Genomic DNA, 26,553 nt, shown 5'->3' on the forward strand with positions numbered 1-26,553 from the left:
ATAGAGTGTAAGAGCCAGGAAGTCATGACGTAGTCGTATAAAATTCTGGTTAGGCCGCACTTGGAATATTGTGTGCAGTTCTGGTCGCCCCATTACAGGAAGGATGTGGAGGCTTTGGAGAGGGTGCAGAAGTTTACCTGCATGCTGCCTGGATTAAAGGGCATGAGCTGTAAGGAGAGGTTGGACAAACTTGGGTTGTTTTCTCTGGAGTGTCGGAGGCTGAGGGGAGACCTGATAGAAGTTCATAAAATGATGAGAGGCGTAGACAGGGTAATCTTTTCCCTGGGGTAGAAATCTCGAATATTCGAGGGCAAGCATTTAAGGTGAGAGAGGGAAAGTTTAATGGAGATGTGTGTAATGGAGAAGTTTTTTTACACAAAGAGTGGTGGCTGCCTGGAACATGCTGCCAGGGGTGAAAGTGGAAGCAGATATGATAAAGGCATTTAGATAGACACATGAATATGCAGGGAATGTAGGGATATAGATCTTGTACAAGCAAGAAGGGATTAGTTTAATTTGGCATCCTATTCAGCACAGATGTCGCAGGCCAAAGAGTCTGTTCTATGTTATGTTTACCCCTTTAATAAAAACAGAAAATGTTGGAAACACTTAGCAGGTCAGAGTGCATCTGTGGGAAGAGAAACAGAGTAAAGTTTCAAGCTGAAGACCCTTCATCAGAAGTAACATTAACTCTGTTTCGCTTCCCACAGATGCAACCAGACCTGCTGAGAATTTCCAGCATTTTCTGTTTTTATTTGAGATTTCAAGCATCTGCAGAACTTTTTATTTTCAGTTAGATTATTCCTTTGGTCCACATTTTCCCTGGCTACCTTCTTAATACAGATCCAACATAGAAACATGGAGGCATACAGCACAGAAACAGGCCCTTCAGCCCAACTCATCCATGCCAACCAAGTTGCCTGAGCTTGTCCCATTTGCCTGCTTTTGACCCACATCCCTCTAAACCTTTCCTATACTTGCACTTCTCTAAATATCTTTTAAATGTCATAATTGTGACTCACCTCTGCCTCTTCCTCTGGGAGCTTGTTCCATATACATGTGAAAAGCTGTCCCTCAGGTCCCCTTTAAATCTTTCCTGTCTCACCTTAAACCTATGCCCTCTGGTTTTGGACTCCCCAACCCTTCTTCAGCCAGAGGGTGGTGAATCTGTGGAATTTGTTGTCACAGAGGGCTGTGGAGGCCAAGTCATTGGGTGTATTTAAGGCAGGGAATGATAGGTTCTTGATTGGTAAAGGCATTAAGGGTCACGGGGAGAAGGCAGGAGAATGGGGTTGAAAATAAAACAGCTATGACTGAATGGCAGAGCAGACTCAATGGGCTGAATGGCCTAATTCTGCTCCCATATCTCATAAAAGACCATAAGATTATAACATTCCATTACATCTTATGGAAAAAGACCATTCACCTTTATCCATGCCCCTCATGATCTTATAAACCTCTATAAGGTCACCCCTCATTCTCCTACACTCCAGGGAAAATAATTCCAGACTATCCAGTCTCCCTTTATAACTCAAACCCTCCAGTCCCAATAACATCCTTGTAAATCCCTTTTGCACCCTTTCCATTTTAGCTGCTGGTAATAGGAAAAACCTCTCATCCTGAGAAATAGCCCAGCAAATCTCCTTTGGACTCCCTCCAGTGCCACTAGAGCTTTTCTTCAATAACGGGACCAAAGTTGTGGCCTCACCAACACTCTGTACAATTGTAACAATGCTTCTCTATGTCTAGACTTCAACCATCTTGCAACAATAATTGCAACCCTTTGACAAATTTCTATAGATGTACATTGGAGAGCATTCTGATTGCTTGCATCACAGCTGGTATAGAGGATCCAATGCACAGGATCACAAGAGGTTGCAGAGGGCTATAGGGTCAGCCAGCTCCATCACAGGCACAACCCTCCTTACCATTGAGGATATCTTCAAGAGGCAGTGCCTCAAGGCGGCAGCATTCATCACTAAGGACCCTCACCATCCGGGACATGCCCCCTTCATGTTACTACCATTGAAGAGGATGTACAGGAGCCCAAAGACCCACACTCAATGATTCAGGAACAGCTTCTTCCCCTCCGCCATCAGATTTCTGAGAGATCCATGAACCCATGAACACTACCCCATTATTCCTTTTGTTTTGCACTATTTTGTACTTTATAGTAATTCTATATCTTTGCATTGTATTGCTGCCATAAAACAACAAATTTCACGTCATCTAAGTCAGTGATAATAAACCTGATTCTGATAACGTATGCAGTTTTCCATTGACTTCCTAACCACAGCCTGCCAACTTCTTATGATTCATGCAGAACAACACCTTGATCCCTTTTATTTCACTCATTTACAACCTCTCTCTAGTTAGGTAATAGTCTGTGTTTTGATTCCTCTTACCATAGTGCATGACCTTTGCTGATGATACTAAATTAGGGGGTCTTATTGATAGTGAAGCAGGTTACAATGAATTGCAAAGAGATCTTGATCAGCTAGGGAGATAGGCTGAGGAATGGCAAATGGATTTCAACTTAGATAAGTGTGAGGTGATGCATTTTGGACATTCAAACCAGGGTAGGACTTGTTCAGTGAATGGCAGGTCACTTACAAGTGTTGTGGAACAGAGGGACCTGGGAGTATAAGTGCACAGTCTGCTGAAAGTGACTGCACAAGTAGACAGGGTGGTGAAGAAGGCACTTAGCATGCTGGCCTTCATCTGGCAGGACATCGAGTTTAGGAGTAGGGACACTATATAAGTCGCTGGTGAGGCTGCACTTGGAGTATTGTGTAGAGTTTTGGTCACCCTGTTATAGGAAAGATATTGTCGTGCTGGAAAGAGTGCAGAAGAAATCTACGAGGTCGCTGCCTGGACTGGAGAGCCTGAGTTATTGTGAGAAGTTGGCTATGCTGGATCTTTATTCCTTGGAGTGCAGGAGAATGAGGGGTGACTTCACAGAAGTTTATTAAGTCATGAGGGGTATAGATAAGGTGGACGGTCATAGTCTTTTCCCCAGGGTTGGGGAGTCCATTACAAGACAGCATAGATACTAGATGAGAGATTTAAAAGAGAACTGAGAAGTAACTTCAGAATCAGAATCATAAGAACATAAGAAATAGGAGCAGGAGTCGGCCATCTGGCCCGTCAAGTCTGCTCCACCATTCAATAAGATCATGGCTGATCTGGCCATGGACTCAGATCCACCTACCTCCCTTTCCCCCATAACCCTTAATTCCCCTACTATGCAAAAATCTATTTAACTGTGTCTTAAATATATTTAATGAGGTAGCATCTACTGCTTCCCTGGGCAGAGAATTCCACAGATTCACTACTCTCTGGGAAAAGCAGTTTCTCCTCATCTCCGTCCTAAATCTATTCTCCTGACTCTTGAGGCTATGTCCCCTAGTTCTAGTCTCACCTACCAGTGGAAGCAACCTTCCTGCCTCTATCTTATCTATACCTTTCATAATTTTATATGTTTCTATAAGATCCCCTCTCATTCTTCTGAATTCTAATGAGTATTGTCCCAGGTGACTCAATCTTTCCTCATAGGCTAACCTCCTCATCTCCGGAATCAACCTGGTGAACCTCCTCTGCACTGCCTCCAAAACCAATATATCCTTCCTCAAGTAAGGAGACCAGAACTGCACGCAGTACTCCAGGTGCAGCCTCACCAGTACCCTGTACAGTTGCAGCATAACCTCCTTGCTCTTAAATTCAATCCCTCCAGCAATGAAGGCCAACGTTCCATTTGCCTTCTTGATAACCTGTTGCACCTGCAAACCAACCTTTTGCGATTCATGCACAAGCACTCCCAAGTCCCTCTGCACAACAGCAGGCTGCAATCTTTCACCATTTAAATAATAATCTGATCTTCTATTTTTCCTTCACAGGGGATGACCTCACATTTACCAACATTGTACTCCATCTGCCAGACCCTTGCCCACTCACTTAGCCTATCTATATCTCTCTGCAGACTCTCTGCATCCTCTGCACAAATTGCTTTTCCACTCAACTTAGTGTCAGGTTTATTCAGGTTAGTCAGGTTTATTATCACTGACATATGTTGTGAAATTTGTTGTTTTATGACAGCAGTACAGTGCAAGACATAAAAATTACTATAAAGTCACAAAATAAATAAATAATGCAAAAGAGGAATAGCGAGGTCGTGTTTATGGACTGTTCAGAAATCTGATTGTGGAGGGGAAGAAGCTGTTCCTGAATCACTGAGTGTGGGTCCTCAGGCACCCGTACTTCCTCCCTGATGGTAGTAACGTAAAGAGCCTATGGATGGTGAGGGTGCTTAATGGTGGATGCCACCTTTTTGAGGCACTGTCTCTTGAAGATGTCCTCAATGGTGGGGAGGGTTGTACCCATGATGGAGCTGGCTGAGTCCACAACCCTCTGCAGCCTCTTTCAGTTCTGCTCATTGGAGCCTCCATACCAGGCAGTGATGTAACCAGTCAGAATGCTCTTGTACACTGTACTTCTTTACACAGAGGGCAGTGAGTACCTGGAATGAGCTGCCAGAGGAGGTGGTTGAGGTGGGTTCAATTGCAACATTTAAGAGGCATTTGGATAGGTACATGGAGTGGAGGAGCTTGGAGGGTTCTGGGCCGAGTGCAGGCAACTGGGACTAGGAGGGAGGATGCTGTGGTCGGCGTGGACTGGTTGGGCTGAAGGGCCTGTTTCCATGCTGTATTATTCTATGATTCTGTGACCTCAAACTTAAAGTCCATGTGTCATCACTCTAACTACATCCCGACACAGTCACAATATCCTCATCATAACAAGCTCTTCCAACTATTTTCGATCACTAGCAAACTTGAATACCTTACACTCTGCCCCCTCCTTGGATCACTAACATGAAGCTTAAATAATTGAAGGGCAGAAACCAGCCCTTGGGGTACTCCACTCTTCCAACCTGAAAAAGACCTGCTGATTTGACTCTCTGGAGACACAAGAGACAGCAGATGCTGGACCCTGGAGTAACAAACAATCTGCAGGAGGAACTCAGAGGAAATAAAATTAAAGGCAGATGGTACCAGGTAGGTTCTAGGGGATAATGAGGGAACACAAAGGGCTACTAGTGTTGGACTCTGATAAGTAAAAGAGGTGACAATGGGAACCATTAGGAGTGAGGTGTATGGCAGGTGGAACCAGAACCAGATGTGGGGATGGGGGAGGTGGGGGGAGGAACCAGTAGGTGAAATGTTTGGGTAGTAGGTGGATGGAACCAGGAGAGGATGAAAAGGGGTGATGGGAGTGCTGGAGAGGGGGTATGGGAAAGGGGGCAAAAATGGGAGGATGAGGAGGATCAGAAAGGGGAGGGGGTGGGAAAAATACCAGAGATGTTACCTAAAATTGGAAAATTCAGTGTTCATTGAAGGGCCTGTTCCTGTGCTCTACTGTTCCAGGTTAATACCATTGGGTTGTCGATACCCAGGTAGAATATAAGCTGCTGTTCCTTGAGTTTGCATTGGGCCTCACCCTGTAGTGGAGAAGGCCGAGTATGGGCAGGTCGATGTAGGAATGGGAAGGGGAGTTGAAATGGTCTCCGACTGGGAACTCAGGATGGTCACTGTGGACAGAGCGTGGGAGATCTATGAAATGGTCACCATGTCTGCGCTTTGTCTCACTCATCTGGAAGGTCCCTGGATGGTGGTGAGGGAGGAGGTGTAGGGACAGATGTTACATCTCCTGCAACTACAGGGGAAAGTGTCAGGGGTCAGGGAGGGATGGGTAGCGAAGGATGAGTGGACCAGGGAGTCAAGGAGGGAGTGGTTGCCATGGGAGGTGGAAAGGGGTGGGGAGGAGTAGATGGTGGCGGGATCCCACGGCAGCTGGTGGAAGCGACAAAGGATGATATGCTGGATACGGAGGCTCATAGGGTGAAAGGTGAGGACTAAGGGAACTCTATCTCTATCCCCTCCCCTACGTGACTCCATCTGCCCGTCATCATTCAACATCCCGCCCCCCCCCCACCAGTGGACCAATCACCCACTGGCCCCTGTCTCCCCCCTCTCCCTCTCCTCTTTATACTGGCCATCTCACCTCCCCACTCTCAGTTCTAATGCAGGGATTCAACCCAAAACATTGATAATTCCTTTCCCCCCAATAGATGCTGCTCAACCTGCTGAGTTCCTCCAGCAGATTGTTTGTTATTTTGACTCTCTGTCTTCTCTGTGATAACCCTTCTATCCATGCTAATATCCTTGCCTCAGAGCTGTGAACTGATATCTCATGCATCAGCCTTTTATGTGGCACCTTGTCAAATTCTTTCTGAAAATCCAAATACACTGCAAGTAAAAGTTTCCCTCTATCAACTTTGCTTGTTACGTCCTTGAAAAACTCCAACAAGTTTGTCAAACCTGGCTTACCTTTCAAAATTCCATGTCAGTTTGGTTTGTTTGCATGAAGCTTCCCCAAATGACGAGCTATTTCTTCCTTGATTATGGACTCCAGCATCTTGCCAACAACAGATGTTAAGCTAACAGGCCTATAGTTATCCATTGTTTGTCTTTCTCCCTCCTTGAACAAACAGAATCATGAGTGTGGTGTTCCAATCCTCTGGTACCTTCTCGAAACTCAGTAAATTTTGATCCCTATCTTTGCTGCCATTTCCTTTAAAATCCTTGGGAGCAGACCACTGGGTCCTGGCAACTTGTCTGCCTTTTGTCACATTAGTTTTTCCAGTATCTTGTTCCTCATGATAGTGATCGTTACAAGTTCTTCCATACTGTTTGAAGCTGGTCCATCAGACATTTTTGGGATATTTGCCGAGTCCTCTACTGTGGAGGCAAATACAGAGTATTGGTTTAACTAATCTACAATTTCTTCTTCCCCATTATTAATTCCCAGTGTTGAAAATGCTACGTGCATTCAAATAAAGGGCGTTGAGCTTTGACCTTTTCCACATTTTACCCACTCCATCTTTACTTTCTTCCACACACCTTTGCTTCTATTGTCTGCCCCTTCAAGTCAAACTTAGATTTTCATTTTGGAGGGGAGGGATGAATTCAGAAAATTTATGATTGCTTGGGCAATGGTCCTGAGCAAATTGTTGGAGCTGCCGGCCAATGTCTTCATGCGCTGAAGGACTTCATCCAAGGATCTTAAAAGTGACCAGAGGTTGGTTTTAATTTTCTGAAATTCCCTTGAGTCATGGAAGGTTCCATCAAAGACAAAAGTAGCAAATGTATTAAAAACAAAGGAAGACAGAAATCATGAGAAGCAGGAGGGGTGGACCACCATCATGGCTGACTTCTGTCTCAGTACCATTTCCAGCACTTTCCCCAGATCCCCTGATTCCTTATAGACAATTCCAAAGTTCCCCACTTTCTGAGTGGAGAACTTTCTTTTCATCTCAGTCCTGAATGGTCGGTGGGAGATTCGTCAGTCAAACCCCAGGAAAGTTTTGTATGTCTCAATGAAATCTCCTCTCATCCTTCTAAACTCTAGAGAATACAATCCTAGTCTATCTAATGCCTCTTCATGAGACCAAGCTCCCATCCTGGAACCAGTCTGGTGAATCTTTGCTGCACTTCCTTCATGACAGGTACGGCCTTCCTTGGGTAAGGAGACTAGAACTGTACACAACACTCCAGATGGGGCGTCACCAAGACCCTACACAATTTCTGTAATACTTTCTTCCTCCTGTATTAAAGTCCTCTTGTAATAAAGGCTCACATTTTCATTCCTAATCACTTATTTCACTTGCATATTGGCCGTCAGTGGCTCATGTACAAGCAGACCCATATCCCTTTGACGTTAACACCGAGCTTTTGCCATTTAACAAATATTCTGCTTTTCAGTTGTGTTCGCCAAAGTGGATAACTTCACAATTTCTTACACTACATTCAATCTGCTATGTTCTTGCTCACTCTCTTAGCTTGTCTATATCTTCCTGAAGACTCCTTACACCCTCCTCCGCACTCACAATCACACTTGGTTTAGTTTCATCACCAAACATGGAAATATGACATTTGGTTCCCTCAGTCAAATCGTTGACATTACTGTGAATAGCTGGGGCCTGAGTAACATTCCCAGTGACACCCTACCAGTCACAGCCACCCAACCTCAGGAGAATCCATTTATTCTCATTCTTTCCTTTCACAAGAAACAGAAGAACATAGGAGAAGGTCGAGGCCACTCGATCCCTCAAGCCTACCCTGCTATTCAATATGATCATGGCTGATCTACCCCAGCCTCAACCCCTTGGGGCATTCCCCCACAGCCCTCAATATCCGGGCTTTCAAAAGTTTATCTACCTCCATTTTAAATACTTCAATGATCTGGATTCCACAACTCTCTGGGCTGAGAATTCCAGAGACTCACTGTGTGAAGAAATTCCTGCCAGTGATTGCCCCCCCTTATCCTGTAACAATGTCCCTCATTCAAGACTCTCCCATTTGTGAAAAGATCTTGATCTTGAGAGAAACAAAGGACTGCAGATGCTGGAATCTGGATGAAAAACACGATGATGCTGGAGGAACTCAGCAGGCCAGGCAGCATCCGTGGAGAAAAGCAGGCGGTCAACGTTTCGGGTCAGGACACTTCTTCAGGACTGAAGATAGGAAAAGGGGAAGCCCAATATATAGGAAGGAAAATCAGAGCAGTGATAGGTGGACAGGTGGGGTGAGCACAAGGTGGTGATAGGTAGATGCAGGTAAGAGATAGTGATAGATAGGTGTGGTGGAGGAGGGGAGAGCAGATCCAGGGGATGGGTCAAAGGTGAGGAAAGGAAAAAAAAGGTAGAAAAAAGAGATGGGCCAGGAAAGAGAAGAAGCATGGTTGTGGTGGGGGGGAGGGGGGGTGGGGGGAGGGTTGTTGTGGGGAAGTGGGGTGGGGATTACTTAAAGTGAGAGAATTCAGTGTTCATGCTGTTAGGCTGCAAGGTTCCAAGACGGAAAATGAGGTGCTGTTTCTCCAGATTGTGCTTGGAATTCTCCTGGCAGTGAAGGAGGCCAAGGACTGACATATCTGTGATACAGTGGGAGGGGGAGCTGAAGTGACTGGCAATGGGGAGATGCAGATCACGGTTATGGACAGAGCGCGGGTGTTCTGCAAAACGGTCACCTAGTCTGCGTTTGGTCTCACCAATGTAGAGGAGGCCACACTTGGATATCTACCTTGTCAAACCCTCTTAGGATCTTATTTGCTTCACTAACATCATCCCTCATTCTTCTAAACTCCAAGAATACAGACCCAAATTGCCTAGCCTCTCTTGATAGGATGATTTCTCATCCCAGGAATTTGCCTGGTGAATCTTTTCGGGACCTGCCTCCAATGCTGGTAAATCCTTTCTTAAATAAGAGAAGCAAAACTGTACGCATTACTCCAGGTATTGGCCCACCAACACCATGTACAATTGTAACAGCATTTCATATTTCTAAACTCCAAACCCTTTCCAATAAAGGCCAAGATGTTATTTGGCCTCTTAACCATTTTCTGCTAACTTTTTGTGATTCTGTCTGTCCAGTAGTGGATGGAATATAATGTAGGAAATTGTGAAGTTATCCACTTTGATGAACATAACTGAAAAGCAGAGCATTCGTTAAATGGTAAAAGCTTGGTGTTAATGTTAAAGGGATGTGGGTCTGCTTGTACATGAGTCACTGATGGTCAATATGCGGTGCACGTCCTTCTGTTCACATCAATGGTCCTAAGGTCGACAGGGTTGAGAGCTTCAAGTTCCTTGGAGTGAACCAATAGCCTGTCCTGGTCCAACCACATAGACATCACAGCCAAGAAAGTTCATCAGCCTATTTCCTCAGGAGGCTAAAGAAATTTGGCATGTCTCCTTTGACCCTCACCAATTTTTATTGATGCACCGTAGAAAGCGTCATATCCGGATGCATCACAGCTTGGTATAGCAACTGCTCTACCCATGACTGCAAGAAACTTCAGAGAGTTGTAGACACAGCTCAGTACATCACGGAAACCATCTCCCCTCCATGGACTCTGTCCACACTTCTCGCAGCCTCAGTAAAGCAGCCAAAATGATCAAAGATTCCACCCACCCCAAACATTCTCTCTTCTCCTCCCTCCCATTGGGCAGAAGATACAAAAGACTGAAAGCACGTACCACCAGGCTCAAGGACAGCTTCTATCCTGCTGTTATAAGACCATTGAATGGTCCCCTTGTGTGATAAGATGGACTCTTGACCTCACAATCAACTTTGTTATGGCCTTGCACCTTATTGTCTGCCTGCACTGCATTTTCTCTGCAGCTGTTACACTTTATTCTGCATTCTGTTATTGGTTTCCCTTGTACTACCTCTATGTTCTGATGTGATGAAGTGATCTGTATGGACAGCATTCCAAACGATATTTTCATTGTGCTTTGGTACTGGTGACAATAATAAACCAATTTTCTAATTTAATTTACCAATTTAACACATTTCAATCCATGCCAGCAGATTATCCCCCATTGCTGTTAATTTAACTTGCCCAGTATATATATTGATTCAGCTCTCTCATCTGCTCTAATATCCTTATTTATGCCATGCCCAACGTCACAACTTCTGAACGATTCCCAACGTTTTCTGCACTTTGCTATTTTTGAGCTGGATCTAAATTGATTCTAAATCTACACATTGATCAAATAAAAAATGTTTCAGCAAGGCACTTAGAAAACTGGCTCCACCCCTACTTTTCTCACCCCTAATCCCCTCCCACTCCTTGTCCCCTCCCTCTTCTCGCACAACACCTCACTCCAACCTCCATCATTTTTTCTGCTCATGACTCTTAACTCCCATCCCTCCATTCTCCCTGTCCTCCTTCCCACCTTCCTCTCCCACTCCACCTCCCACTCTTTCTCTCTCCCTTTCCCTCTTTATCATCTCCCCCCTAATCCAGCCAATTGGATACGAAATTGACCTGGTGGTAGGAGACAGAGAGTGGTAGTGCAGGGTTGCTTTTCAGATTAGAGGACTGTGAGCAGTGGTGGTTGTAGGGTTCAGGGCTGGGTCCTTTACTGTTCATCATATATCTTAATGATTTGGAAGAGAATGTAGGTGGCATGATCAGTAAGTTTGCAGGTGACACCAACAAATGTGGTGTGGTGGATAGTGAAGGATGTCTAAGGTTACAACAATATCCAGATCAACTGGGAAAGTGGGGAGAAGGAATGGAAGATGGAATTTAACTCAGACAAGTGATGCATTTTGGGTAGTTAAGTCAGGCCAGGACATCATAGCAGGGTGCTGGGGAGTGTTGTTGAACAGAGAGACCTAGGAGTACAGGTAAGTAGTGGTGGCACATTAGACAGGTGGTGAAGGTTTAAGGCATATTTGCCTTCATCAGTCAGGGCACTGGGTACAGGAATTGGGACATGATCTTACAGTTGAACAAGATGCTGGTGAGACTGCAGCTGGAGTATTGTGTGCAGTTCTGATCATGCGGGCTACAGGCAGGATATGATTAAGCTGGAAAGGGTGCAGAAAAGATTGACAGGCATATTGCCTGGACTAGAGGGCTTGAATGTAATGTGAGATTGGATAGGCTGGGACTATTTTCCCTTGAACGAGGAAACTGACAGATAACCTTATAGAGGTTTAGAAAATTATGAGGTGCCCAGATAGAGAGTCACAGTCTTTTTCCCAAGCTAGGGGAATCTAAAACTAGAGGGCAAGGTCTAAGGTGAGAGAGGAAAGATCTAAAGGAGATCAGAGGGGCAAGATTTGCACTGAGAGGATGGTGGTGGTAACGAGCTGCCAGAGGAAGTGGTTAGAGGTGGGTACCTTTACCACATTTAAGACATTGAGACAGGTACAGATATAGAAAGGTATAGAAAGGGTTCAGAGGGGTAAGGGATAGGGTCAAAATGCAGGCAATGGCCTAGCCCAATGAGGCAACTTGGTTGGCATGGATGAGTTGGGACGAAGGGCCTGTTTCCGTGCTGTATAACTCTGTGGATCTCTGAAAACCCCAATTCTCATCCTTCCCCTCCTCTTCCTCCTTCACCCCTCCCTCTCACCTTTATCCTTTGCACACTCTATCCCCTCCTCCCTTTCTTCCTTCCTACTTCCTCCCCTCCCCATTTCTCTCCTCCCACACACCCTCCCTCCTTCGTGTCCCTCACACTCTTTCCATCTCTCCCTCTCCTCCCCCCAGCTTGCACACTCCCAGTCCGTCTCCCCTTCCACCCTTTTCTTGCCTCTTCTCCCACTTCCATCCCTGTTCCCCCTCACTATTCTCCCTCTCCCCACACCTCTTCCCTCAACCCTCCCTTCATCCCCCGTTTCTCCCCTACTCCCACCCTTCTCCCCTCCCTCACCACCTCCTTTCATCCCTCCTGTTCCCCTGTCCCTCACCCTCCATTCCCCCTCTCTTCCCATCCCATCTCCCTCCCCTCTCCCTCACCCCACTCCCCTCCTTCCCCCTCACCCCAACCCCTCCTCCCCCTCCAACCCACCCCCACCCCTCCTCCCACCTCCCATGATCCCCCTCCTCCCCTACCCCCTCTTCCCCTCCACTCCTCCTCTGCTCTAACCTCCCCTGCCCCATTTCCTCCCCCCTCACCACCACTCCCACCGTCCCTCCCCATCTCTATCCCCTCTCACCCCCTCCTTCTTCCACCCTCTCCCTCCCTCCCAAACTCTCCCCCTCCCCTCCCTTCCCACACTCTCTCCCACTCCCCACTCTCTCCCCCCTCCTCCTCCCTCTCTCTACCCCACCCCCTCCCTCTCTCTCCCCCTCCCCTCTCCCCTCCTCCCTCCTTCTCCCTCTCCCCTCCCTCCTCCCCCTCCCTCCCCATCCTTCCTCTCTCTCCCTCCCCTCCTCCCCTCTCCCTCCCCTTCCCCCTCTCTCCCCCTCCCCCCTCTCTCCCACCCCCTCCCCCCTCTCTCCCACCCCTCCCCCCTCCTCCCTCCCTCCCCTCCCCCCTCCTCCCTCCCTCCCCCCTCCTCCCCCTCCCTCCCTCCCCCCTCCTCCCCCTCCCTCCCTCCCCTCCTCCCCCTCCCCTCCCCCTCCCCTCCCCTCCTCCCCTCCCCTCCTCCCCTCCCCCCCTCCTCCCCTCCTCCCCTCCCCCTCCCCTCCTCCCCTCCCCCTCCCCCTCCCCTCCTCCACTCCCCATTTCCTTCCCGCTTCCCTCTCTCACCACCACTCCCCTCTCCCTCCCACCTCCGGCCCCTCCCCCGGTCTCACCTCCACCTGCCCAGCGCCCGCAGACCGAGATGGGAGCCGCCGGAGTTGAGGTCAGTTGTTGCGGCTCCGCCATTTCCGCGGGTCGGGGCGCGGGTTACGAAGAAAGGGGAAGAGAGCTGGGTGAGGGGGCAGGGTGAGGGTGAGGGTGGGGGCAGAGGACGGGGGCAGGGTTAGGGGCAGAGGCAGGGTGAGGGTGAGGGGGCAGAGGACAGGGACAGGGTGGGGGCAGAGGACAGGGACAGGGTGGGGGCAGGGTTAGGTGCAGAGGCAGGGTGAGGGGGCAGGGGCTAGGTGAGGGGCCAGGGTGAGGGGGCAGAGGGCAGGGTGAGGGGGCAGGGGCAGGGTGAGGGGGCAGGGGCTAGGTGAGGGGCCAGGGGGCAGGGTGAGGGGCCAGGGGGCAGGGTGAGGGGGCAGGGGGCAGGGTGAGGGGGCAGAGGGCTGGGTGAGGGGGCAGGGGCAGGGTGAGGGGGCAGAGGGCCGGGTGGAGGTGAGAGCCCTAGGTGAGAGGGCAGGGGAGCCAATCACCAAGGACTGAGACAGGCACCAGAGCCAAAGTAACCAGAATTGGAATTGTGGCACAGAAAGCGGTCACTCAGCCCATCAATTCCATGTTGTCTACCCTGCCAGTAGAGCAACCCCCCTCAGTCCCATTCATCTGACTCCATATAGCCCTGCAAATTATTTCCCCTACCACCAATCCAATTGCTTTTTCCAAGCCCTGACTCACCCTCACTAACAGTGAGTTCCATGTCTGAACTTGGATACCTCAGCTTTGTATTTTGTTTTCCTCAGTCATGTTCCCTCCTAAAAAAGAAAAAAAAGTATACAAATGTCTATGTTCGATGTTCTGCGTTCTGTGTTTTAAGTGTGAAGGGCATAGACAGGTTAGATAGTAGGGAGCTTTTCTCCATGGTGGAGGTATCTAAAATTGGAGGGCATAGATTCAGGAGAAGAAGGAAGAGGTTTAGGATGGATCTGAAGAATTTTTTTCACTAGAGGGGGTTTGGAATATGGAACGTACTGTGGAGGCAGAGACTCTCACCACAGTTAAGAGATATCCAGACGAACACTTGGATCACCAAGGCAGAGAAGGCTGCAGACCAAATGCTGGCAAATGGGATTAGTGTGGACTGGTACTTGATGGTTGGCGTGGATATGATGGGCCAAAGGGCCTGTTTCTCTGTTCTATGACTCTATGAACTGTGTAAACAACATGTCTCAGATTTTGTAACTAGTCGCTAGTCCTTGAACTGCCTGCCAATTCGAGGTTTGCCGGCACCATTTCCAGGACCATCGCACGATTTCTAAAGTGCAGCGATCACAATTAGCTCAACATCCTGGGAGAGTAGTGGCTACAGATTGTGGATTGGTGAGTAAGAGACTACAGTGAGGTTTGTACAATTGTAACAGAGCTAAATAAATTGAATAACTAAATAAATTATTTTGTGACAGCTAAAATAATGAGGCTTGAATGGGCAAAGATCTGGGAAACAGAATATAAAGTGATTGTTCATTTTGGCGGGAGACATTTGAAAAAAAATGTTATCTAAATGGTGTGAGATTGCAGAGCTCGGAGACACAAAAGGATCTGGGTGCCCAGGTGTGTGATTGACAAAAGGACAGTGTGCAGGTACAGCAAGTTATGAGGAAAGCTAACAATGGAATTGTTTAGTACTAAGGAAATTCAAAAACAGGGAGGTTACGTTATTAGAACATAGAACATAGAACAATTACAGCACAATTCAGGCCCTTCGGCCCACAAAGCTGTGCCGAACATGTCCCTACCCTAGAAATTGTATAAAACATTGGTAAGGCTGCACTTGGAGTATTGGGTACAGTTCTGGTTGGCCTTTATAGGAAGGATGTGGAGGCTGTGGAGAGGGTACAGAAGAGGTTCACCAGGATGCTGCCTGGATTAGAGGGCATGAGCTATAAGGAGAAGTTGGACAAACTTGGGTTGTTTTCGCTGGAGCGGTGGAGGCTGAGGGGAGACCTGATAGAAGTTTATAAAATTATGAGAGGCATAGATAGAGTAGACAGCTGGTATCTTTTTCCCAGGGTAGAAATGTTGAATACCAGAGGGCATACCTTTAAGGTGAGAGGCGAAAAGTTTAAAGGAGAGGCTTAAAGGGAAAGTTTAAGCGACTGAGGTGTCAGTGTGGGAGCACTTTGGGACCAGTGACAAGAGTTCTATTAGTTTTAAATTAGTTATGGAAAGGGACAGGAGTGGTCCACAGGTTCAAGTTCTGAATTGGGGCAAGGCAAATTTTGATGGTATGAGACAGGAATGTACAAAAGTTGATTGGAGTGGGTTGTTTGCAGGTAAATCAACATCTGGCAAGTGGGAGGCTTTTAAAAGTGAGATATTGAGAGTTCAAGATATGTATATTTCTGTTTGAGTGAAGGGCAAAGCTGGCAGGAGTAGGGAACCCTGAGTAAGGGATATTGATGCTTTTGTCAGGAAAAGGAAGATTCAAGATTCAAGATTTGCTTTATTGTCATTTCTCTGAGTATTTACATACTCAAAAAAATGAAATACTGTTTCTCACCAGCTCATATCAGTGCAACAAAAAGAACAGTGATAAATATCTAAAGTAGTCTATAAAAATATCTCTAAAACAAAACTAAAAACATATCAACACCACATGTTCATATCTGTTAAAGTGCATTGATGTATCAATAAGTGCTTATTCAGCTCAGGATGAAGTTCAACGTATCAGGTCACTAACTATCAAACTGTTTCTGTATTGATGTGGGTATGTACGTGTGTGTGGAGGGAGAGCTTATCGGTGGAAGGGGAAGGGGACACAGTCCATTTATGATCCTGGCTGCTTGTGGGAAAAAGCTGTTCAGCATCCTACTAGATCTAGAGCAGATGCTCCTATATCTCTTCCCCAACGGCAGGAGGGAAAACAGGTTGTGAGAAGGGTGATGAAAGTCCGTAATGATGGCCGTAGCTCTGCGAACGCAGCGTTGCTGATAGATCTCCATCAGAAAGGGGAGAGGGGCACCAATGACCCTGCCAGCTGTCTTCACCATCCTATTGGGCTGCTGTTGTTCGTAGGCCTTGCAGCTACCAGACCAGGAGGTGAGGCAGTAGGTCAGGATGCTTTCAATGATGCCCCTGTAAAAAGTGATGAGGTGTGGAATAGGGAGGCCTGCCTTTCTGAGTCTCCGGAGGGGGTAAAGCCGCTGCTGGGCTTTTTTAACGATGGCTGCAGTGTTAATAGTGGAGGTCAGATCATCCGCTAAGTGAACCCCCAGGAACTTAATGTTGCTGACCCTCTCCACAGCAGCACCATCAATAGTCAGTGGTGTATGATCATGCTCGCCAGCCCTCCTGAAATCAATCACCATCTCCTTTGTTTTGTCCTCATTGAGGGCGAGATTGTGGAATATACACCACGCTGTTAGCTGCTCCACCTCCATCCTATATGCAGACTCATCATTGTCACTGACGAGACCACAACTGTTGTGTCATCAGCGAATTTAATGATGTAGTTGGTGCTGAATCTAGCAATGCAATCGTGTGTGAGCAGGCTAAACAATGAAGGCCTCAGGACGCAGCCTTGAGGTGAGCCTGTGCTCACTGAGATGGTTCCTGATGTATGACTGCCAACTCTAACTATCTGCTGCCGCTGCGTCAGGAAATTGAGGACCCAATTGCAAATGCCGGTATCCACCTCTAACAGCCTCAGCTTTTCCACCAGCTGTTGTGGAATGATCGTGTTAAATGCTGAGCTGAAGTCGATGAAGAGGATCCTGGCGTATGCATTCTTCCCCTCCAGATGTGACAGTGTGAGGTGGAGCAAAGTGGAGATGCATCCTCTGTGGATCGATTGACTCCATATGCAAACTGTAGGGAAGGACGCATGGGTCAGCTACAGGCAGCTGGGATCAAATGAATCCCAGGAGGAGTATAAGGGATGCAGGAATGTACTCAAGAAAAAAATCAGAGGGGCAAAAAGAGGTCGTGAGATAGCTTTGACAGAGAAGACTAAGGAGAATCCAAAGAGATTTTATATTAAGGGGAAAAGAGTAACTAGGGAGAAAATAGGGCCCCTCAAATACCAACTATGTGTGAAGCCACAGGAGATGGGTGTGAATGAATATGTCTTTTTTTTACCGTGGGGAAGGACATGAAGACTTTGGAACTTGAGATAGTTAATGGGGATATCTTGACAAAAGACTGCAGAGGAGGTGTTGGATATCTTAAAGTGGATCAAGGTAAATCTCCAGGGCTTGATCCGGTATATCAAAAAACACTGTGGGAAGCTAGAGAGAAATTGCAGGAGCCCTGGCTGAGATATTTGCATCATCGTTAGTGACTGCTGAAGTGCTAGAAGACTGGAGGGTGGCTAATATAAAGGCTAATGTGCCTTTATTTAAGAAGGGCTGCAAAGAAAAACCAGTAAACCTAACATTTGTGGTAGGTAAGTTAAACTTTAAACTTTATTTATAAGGCACGGTAACAGGCCCTTCCGGCCCAACGAGCCCACTCTGTCCTATTACACCCATGTTAACCTACTAACCCGTAGGTCTTGGAATGTGGGAGGAAACTGGAGCACCCGAAGGGAACCCATGCAGTCACGGGGAGAATGTACAAACTCCCTACAGACAGTGGCAGGAATTGAAACCTGATCGCTGGCGCTGTAATAGCGTTATGCTAATCGCTACACTACTGTGCTGCCCAGTTACTAGAGGGAATTCTGAGGGATAAGGTATACAAGCACTTGGAGAGACAGGGTCGATTAGGGATAGTCAGCATAGCTTTGTGTGTGGGAGATCATGTCTCACGAATTTGACTGAGGTTTTTGAAGAAGTGACCAAGAAGGTTGATGAGGGCAAGGTGGTGGACTTCAGTAAGGCCTTTGATAAGGTTCCACAAGGTAGGCTGATATGGAAGGTCATAGCATGGGATCCAGGGAGAGCTGGCTAATTGGATACACAATTAGCTTGTTGTAGGAAGCAGAGGGTGATAGTGCCATTCAGCAGGGAAACAGGCACTTCGGCCCAACTGGTCCATGCCGACCAAGATTCCCATCAAAGCCAGTCCCATTTGCCTGTGTTTGGCCCATATCCTTTTAAACCTTTCCTTCTACCTATTTTGTTGTTATCTGCAAACATACTAACCATGGGTGATGGTGGAAGGTTCTTTCTCAGACTAGAGGCCTGTGACTAGTGATGTTCCCCAGGGTTCTGTGGAAGGACCATTGCTATTTGTCATCTGTATCAAAGATTTGGGTGAGAATGAACAAGGCACGGTTAATAAGTTTGCAGATGACACTAAAATAGGTGGTGTCATTGACAGTGAAGATGGTTCAGGATTTACAGAGGGATCTCGATCAGCTGGGTCAGTGGGCTGAAGAACGGCAAATGGAGTTTAATTCGGGTAAGTGCAAGGTGTTGCATCTTGGGAAGACAAATTGGTAGAACCTTCACAGTGAACGGTAGGGCCCAGGGGAGTGTTGTAGATGAGAGGGACCGAGGAATACAAATACATGGTTCCCTGAAAGTGGTGTCGCAGTAGACAGCGTGGTGAAGAAGCCTTTTAGCACGCTGGCCTTCATCAGTCAGGGTACTGAGTATAGAAATTGGGATGTTTTGTTGCAGTTGTAGAATACATTGGTGAGGCCACATTTGGAAGATTGTGTTCAATTTTCCTATTCCTGCAATAGGAAAGTTGCCATTAAGTTGGAAAGAGTGCAAAGGAGATTTACGAGGATGTTGCCGGGACTCAGGGGACTGAGTTATAAAGAGAGGTTGAGCAGGTTGGGACTTTTTTCATTGGAGCATAGAGGAATAACCTTTTAGGGGTGTATAAAATTATGAGGGGCATAGATAGGGGGAATGCATTCAGTTTTTTTCCCAGGGTTGGGGAATCAAGTACTAGACGGTACTAAGCTTTAAGGTGATAGGGGAGAGATTTAATAGGAATCTGGGGGGCAACTTTTTCACCCAGTGGGTGGTCAGTATATGGAATGAGCTGCCAGAGGAAGTGCTTGAGACAGGTACCTTAACAACATTTAAAAGGTGGTTTTAAAGGTAGCTCCCCAGCACGATAAGATGGACTCTTGACCTCACAATCTACCTTGTTATGACCTTGCACCCTATTGTCTGCCTGCACTGCACTTTCTTTGTAGCTGTCACACTTTACTCTGTATTCTGTTATTTTTTTACCCTGTACTACCTCAATGTACTGTGTAATGAATTGATCTATATGAACAGTATGCAAGACAAGTTTTTCACTGTACCTCAGTGCCTGTGACAATAATGTTTTTCCATTATTCAAGAAAGGAAATAAGGATAATCCTGAAAACTATAGATTGGCGGGTCTCATGTCTGTGGTAGGGAAGCTACTGGAGAGGATTCTTAGAGATAGGATATATGAGCATTTGGAAAACCATGGCCTAATTAGGGACAGTCAGCATGGCTTTGTATGGGGCAGCTCATGTCTTACTTACTTGATTGAGTTTTTCTAGGAGGTGACGGAGATCATTGATGAAGGTGGAGCTGTGGATGTTGTCTATATGGATTTTAGTAAGGCATTTTAGAAGGTCCCTTATGGGAGGCTCATCCAGGAGATTAAGATGTGTGGGATCCACGGTGATTTGGTCGTTTGTATTCAGAACTGGCTTGCACATAGAAAGACGGTGGTAGTCGATGGGACTTGGGACCAGGGGTGGTAGTGGAGTCAGATGTGATATAGAGGCATTAAGAGGCTCTTAGATAGGCACATGACTATGCCGAGAATGGAGAGAGATGGATATTGTGCAGGCAGAAGGGATTAGTTTAGTTAGGCATTTAATTACTAGTTAAATTAGTTCAGCACAATATTGTGGGCTGAGGGGCCTGTTCCTGTGCTATACTGTTCTATGTAATTATTAATTTAGAATCTCATAATGTCTGCTGTTGTTACCTTTGACAGAAGCATCGAGGACCAGAGGTCACAGGTACAAAATAAAGGAGAAAAGAATTAATAGTGAAACGAGGATAAACATTTTGACACATTGGAATCTGGAATGCACTACCTGCAGATGTGCTGGAGGCAGGTTCTGTTGTGGCCTTGAAGAGTGAATTGGATAAATACATGGTGAGCAGAAAGTTGGGAGGCTATGGGGAAGAGGTCTGGGGATGGGGGTGGAATCAATGAGTTACTAGGGTACAGAGCTGGTGCTGACACAATGGGCCTTTGTGCTGTAACCATTCTTTGATTCTGTGAACACAGTCACAACTGATCATACACCTTCTCCCTCTTTCCCTTGATCTCGTCAGCATTAAGAAATATATTTATACCCTTCTTGAATAAATTTAATGACTTGGCCTCCACAGCCTTTAGTAGAGAATTCCACAAGAAATATCTTCTCCTTTTGGTCCCACATGGCATATGCCATATCCTGAGGCAGTGAGCCCTGATCCTGGACTCCCCAGTTACTGGGAACATCCTCCTGTGTGTAGTCTGTCTTGTCCTGTTAGAATAGAGTTGTACAGCACAGCAACAGGCCCACCAAGTCCACATCAGTTGTTGCACCCACCAATGCTAATCCCATTTACCTGCAGTTGCCCCAGAGTTTTCTATACCTTGGTGATTCAAGTATTTGTCTTGATACTTCTTAAATTTTGTGAGACTACCAGTCTCCTCCACCTTCTCAGGTAGTGTTCCAGATTCCAACCACTGTGAAAATATCTTCCCTCAGGTCCTCTCATAATTTCTGACCTCTCACCTTAAACTTCTGCCCTCTTGTCTTAGACCATGAGAAAAAACATACGACTATCTACCCTGTCTATTACCCTTCCCCCCCCACCCCCATAATTTTGCATGTCTCTGTCAGGTCACTCCTCAGTCTCCTCTGCTCCAGGGAAAGCAAACCCAGTTTATCTAATCTCTCTTTATAACTGTTACTCTCCAATAATCCAGGCAATATCCTTCTGAATCTCCTCCTCTGCACCATCTCCAGCACAATCACATCCTCCTTACAGTGACCAGAACTGGACGCAATACTCCATTTGTAGCCTCACCAATGTTTCATTAAGTTGTAACATGGCATCTAGTTCCTGTATTATGCGCCTTAGCTGATGAAGGCCTGCATCCCAGAGGCTTCCTCATCAACCTCTCTACCTGTGTTGCCACTTTCAGTTATTTATGGACTTGTACCCCATAGTCCCTCTGCTCATCAACACACCCCAGTCCCTTACCATTTACTATATATGTCCTACCCTTGTTTGCCCTCACATAATGCCTGGTGTGGAGGTTCCAATGCACAGGATCACAAAAGGCTACAGAGGGTTGTAAACTCAGCCAGCTCCATCAGAGGCACAACCCTCCCCACCATCAAGGATATCTTCAAGAGGCGGTGCCACAAGAAGGCAGCATCCATCATTCAGGACCCTCACCATCCAGGACATGCCCTCTTCTCATTACTACCATCAGGGAGGAGGTACAGGAACCTGAAGACCCACACTCAACGATTCAGGAACAGCTTCTTCCCTTCCACCATCAGGTTTCTGAACAGTCCATGAACACTGCTTCATTATTCCTTTCTTTGCATTATTTTTTTTATTTTGTAACTTATAGTCATTTTATGTCTTTGTGCTGTACTGCTGCCACAAAACAACAAATTTCACAACATATAGGTCAGTAATAATAGACCCAATTCTGATGCATCACCTTGCACTTGTCATGATTAAATTCTATCTGCAGACTTAGGGTTTAGAAAGCAAAAATCAGGCAGGGCTCGAGAATTATAAGGTAGCCAGGAAGAAGCTCATAAAGGACTTACGAAAGCTAGAAAGGGACATGAGAAGGCCTTGGCGAGTAGGATTAAGGGAAACCCCAAGACGTACTACAAATAGTGAAGAACAGGAAGATGACTTGGGTGAAGGTAGGACCGCTCAGAGATAAAGGGGAAATGTGCCTGGAGGTGGAAAAGGTAGGGGAGGTCCTTAACGAACACTTTGCATTAGTGTTCACTAAGGAGAAAGGCTTGATGAATGTGAGGTCAGCGTAGAACAGGCTAATGTGCTGGAGCACGTTGAGGTTAAGAAAGAGGTAGTATTGGAGCTTCTGAAAAACATTAGGATAGATAAGTCCCCGGAACCGGATGGGATATACCCCAAGTTACTACTGGACACGAGGAAGAGATTGATGGGGCATTGATAATGATATTTGTGTCCTCCCTGGTCACAGGAGTGGTACCAGAAGATTGGTGGGTGGCAAATGTTCTGTTGTTCAAGAAAGGTAATAGGGATAATCCTGGGAATTAGAGACCAGTGAGTCTTACATCAGTGGTGTAAAAACTATTGGAGAGGATTCTTAGGATGGGATTTATGAGTATTTTTTGAGGAGGTGACAAAACAAATGGATGAAGGTAGAGCGGTGGATGTGGTGTATATGGACTTTAGTAAAGTGTTTGACAAGGTTCCCCATGTAAGGCTCATCCAGAAAGTCATGACGCATAAGATCCATGGAGACTTGACTGGGTGGATTTGGAATTGGCTTGCCCACAGAAGCCAGAGGGTGGCAGTAGATGGAGAGTATTCTGCCTCGAGATTGGTGACTACTGGTGTTCCGCAGGGATCTGTTCTGGGACCCCTGCTCTTGGTGATTTTTATAAATGACTTGGATGAGGAAGTGCAGGGATGGGTTGTTAAGTTTGCAGATGACATGAAGGTTGGAGGTGTTGTGGATAGTGTAGAAGGTTGTCGTAGGTTACAACAGGATATAGACAGGATGCAGAGTTGGGCGGAGGAGTGGCAGATGGAGTTCAATCCGGTAAAGTGTGAAGGATTACACATTGGAAGATCAAACTTGAAGGCAGAGTACAAGGTTAATGGCAGGATTCTCAGCAGTGTGGAGGAACAGAGGGATCTTGGGGTCCAAGTCCATACATTCCTCAAAGGTGCTGCACAAGTTGATTGGGTGGTTAAGAAGACATATTACGTGCTGGCCTTCATTAGTTTGGGGGATTGAGTTCAAGAGCCGCGAGGTAATGTTGCAGCTCTATACAACTCTGGTTAGACCACACTTAGAGTATTGTGTTCAATTCTGGTCACCTCATTATAGGAAGGATGTGGAAGCTTTAGAGAGGGTGCAGAGGAGATTTACCAGGATGCTGCCTGGATTGGAGAGCATGTCTTATGAGGAAAGTTTGAGCAAGCTCGGGCTTTTCTCTTTGGAGAGAAGGAGGATGAGAGGTGACTTGATAGAGGTGTACAAGATTATGAGGAGCATAGATAGAGTGGACAGTCAGCCCCTTTTCCCCAGGTCGGCAATGCCCAATACCAGAGGACATCCGTTTAAGGTGAGTGGAGAAAAGTTTAGGGGATGTCAGAGGTTTTTTTTCCCCACAGAGAGTGGCGGATGCCTGGAATGCACTGCTGTGGATGGTGGTAGAGTGATCCAACAGGAACATTTCAGAGTCTCTTAGGTAGGCACATGGATGTAAGAAAAATGGAGGGTTATGGGCTTTGCAGGAAGGAAGGGTTAGATTGATCGTGGAGTAGGTTTGTGGAGATGTTGGAGGTAGTTTTTTCACAGAGAGTGGTGGTTGCCTGGAATGCACAATAGGAGCATTTAAGAGACTCTTGGATAGGCACATGGATGTAACAAAAATGGAGGAATATTGTCTGTGTAGGAGGGAAGGGTTAGGTTGATCATAGAGTAGGTTTATATAGGCCAGCACAGCATTGTGGGCCAAAGGGCCCATACTGCTCTATGTTTTGCCAATGCTCTTCCCAGTTCTTTTGCTGATCTATATCATACTGCAGCCTTAGAAAACCTCATATCCACATAACCACCAATTTTCATGTCATCTGCAGGCTTACTAATTGTGCCTCCTTCATTCACATCCAGATAGTTAATGTACATCACAAACATCAAAGGTCCCAGCACTGACCCTTGCAATGATAAGCATAATCCTAGCCACACCAATTGCTCCTCCTACGTCTGTCCCTGCCATCCCAGTAATCAGCCTGGTAAACCTTTGTTTCCTCTCTCCATGTAAAAACTGCACCAAAGACACTCAGCCACCATTTCTCCTTGCTTCTTGCCACCGAGCAAACTTTGGATCCAATTTCCCTACCTCCCTTGTATTCCATGGACTTTTCCTGTCTTGAATTTGCTACCATGTGGAGCCTTGTCAAAAGCCTTGCTAAAACCCACAGAGACCAGATCAGATACGCTGCCATCAATGACCTCCTTTTTACTTTCACATGATCTTAATGTGTGCACCATGTTGTTCTTTAGCTGAAGGTGTACATGTTCTGTGTGAACTGTAGGTTAACATGGTGCTTTGGCTCTGGTTTAACTTTGCAGGCCATTGTCTCTCGAGGTTTGGATCCATACTTGCTGCATTAAGTGACCCATTCCTTACCCAAAATCACTGAGAAAGTAACTGGGAAAAGACAGAGGCATTGGCCATCAGTGCAATGGAACGAATCCAGCAAGGCTTCCAGAAACGCACATTAACCAAGTCGCGGTTTCGGAAGATTACCAGTGAAGATGTGAAGAAATTTGGCAAGAACAATGTGTTTGTGCTGTTCACTGTGGTGGCAGTTATTGCTGGTTAGTAAAGGTGAAGTCTAAAGAAAAGTAGTTTCACTCAGTTAACTTTTGCCAGGTCCTGTCTTAGGATATTCAAATCAGCTTCCCCCCAGTCCAGGAACTTCATTTCCATCTATCCTTACGCTTGTCCATACATCCTCAAACTAATCCCACTGCCCTGCTCTCTCCCTACAGCCCTTTATGTCCCCACACTAATCACACTGCCCTGCTCCCTCCCCACAGCCCTGTATGTCCCCACACTGGTCCCACTGCCCCGCTCCCTCCCCACAGCCCTGTATGTCCCCACACTAATTCCACTGTCCCGCTCCCTCCCCACAGCCCTGTGTTATCCCCAAACTAATCCCACTGCCCTGCTCCCTCCTGACATCCCTGCATCAATCTCCACATTAATCCCACTGGCCCTCTTTTCTCTCCACAGCCCTGTATCAATTCCACACTAATTTCACTGCCCCGCTCCCTCCTGTCTCCTTGCATCAATCCCCAAACTAATCCCACTGCCACATTTGCTCTCCCTGTGTCTGTATCAATGTTGCAAACAGATGTCACTTCCCTTGTCCTCAACCCGACACATCCCCAACCCCTATACGGCACAGTATGAATCATTGCTAGCCTGTCCTTTGACCCAACTATCTCCCCATTACACTCTGTTGGGCACAGAAGAATGATACACATTTGATGCTCTCTCTGTTTGGTCTCCTGTGCTGTCTGGATGAAGGGTGATTCTCATTTGCCTGGTCTGTCACTGGCTCTCTCTCCCCAGGTGTCGTACTTGGCTTTTGTCTCAGGAAATATCAAATGAGCTTTCGCCAGGTGAAATACTTCTCCTTCCCAGGAGAACTGCTGATGCGCATGTTACATATGATGGTGATGCCTCTCATCATTTCCAGTTTGGTGACAGGTATGGATCCCACTTACATTGTAGTCAGAGAAAGATACTGACTTGTTTGGCAATCCTCTCTATGTTCATTCATTGAGATGGTCCCAATTGGGTTCATTGCGCTCATTACTAATGGTGGGACACACACAATGAATGGCAGGGCCAGGTGTATAAATTGGTGAAGAAAGCGTAAGTGATACTTGCCTTCATCAACTGGGGCAGAGAATATTAGAGCAGGGACGTTATTGTACAACTTTATAAAACAGTTGGTATGGAAGTTTGCGGATGACACAAAGTTGGTGGTGGTGTGGATGGTGAGGAATGTTGTCTAAGGCTACAGCAGGGTATGGATCAGATGGAAAGTTGGGCAAAGTGTTGGCAGATGGAATTTAATCCTGACAAGACAATTTAATCCTGACAAATACAGGTACAACATATACTGTAAAGAGGTAGGGCACTAAGGAATGTTGATGAACAGAAGGACTTTGAGGTCCAAATCCATAGTTCTCTGAAAGTGGATGATGGACCATGCAACATATGGTGGTGAAGAAGACATCTGGCATGCTTGCCTTCATAGGTCAGGGTGGTTATGTTGAGGGATTATGTTGTTTATGTTGCAACCTTACAAAACACTGGTTAGGCAGCACTTGGAGAATTTGCAGTTCTGGTCGCCATGCGATAGGAAGGATGTGATTACAGTGGAGAGGGTGCAGAGGAGATTCACCAGTATGTTGCCTGGATTGGAGAACTTGAGTTATAGGGAGAGATTGGATGGGCTGGGCTTGTTTTCCCTGGAGTGAAGGAGGCTGAGAGGTGACCTGATAGAAGTGTATGTTACTATAAGGGGTGCAGATAAGGTAAATAGAATCTTATTCCCAAGGTACGGGTATCAAAAACAAGGGCATAGGCTTGTGAGAGGAAGGAGTTTTAAAGGAGATCTGAGGGGAAAGTTTTGTACACA

General features: G+C 46.5%; 1 protein-coding gene across 3 annotated transcripts in view; it reads left to right on the forward strand.

Annotated features, from left to right (window-relative positions):
- The first annotated feature begins 13,080 nt into the window (after positions 1-13,080).
- Positions 13,081-26,553, forward strand: part of LOC127572488 (excitatory amino acid transporter 1-like) — a 60,121-nt gene continuing 46,648 nt past the window's right edge. Inside the window, exons 1-5 of one of the 3 annotated variants that reach the window (XM_052019833.1) lie at positions 13,092-13,202; positions 14,375-14,521; positions 20,081-20,245; positions 24,467-24,715; positions 25,476-25,613. In XM_052019833.1, the coding sequence (XP_051875793.1) occupies positions 24,580-24,715; positions 25,476-25,613 (274 nt within the window). In that variant the 5' untranslated portion in view covers positions 13,092-13,202; positions 14,375-14,521; positions 20,081-20,245; positions 24,467-24,579. Of the gene's footprint in view, positions 13,203-14,332; positions 14,522-20,080; positions 20,246-24,466; positions 24,716-25,475; positions 25,614-26,553 lie in introns of those variants that run through there. The other 2 variants (XM_052019835.1, XM_052019832.1) reach the window with 2 other exon arrangements.

This window comes from Pristis pectinata, chromosome 7 (assembly GCF_009764475.1).
Source record: "Pristis pectinata isolate sPriPec2 chromosome 7, sPriPec2.1.pri, whole genome shotgun sequence".
Lineage (NCBI taxonomy): Eukaryota > Metazoa > Chordata > Chondrichthyes > Rhinopristiformes > Pristidae > Pristis > Pristis pectinata.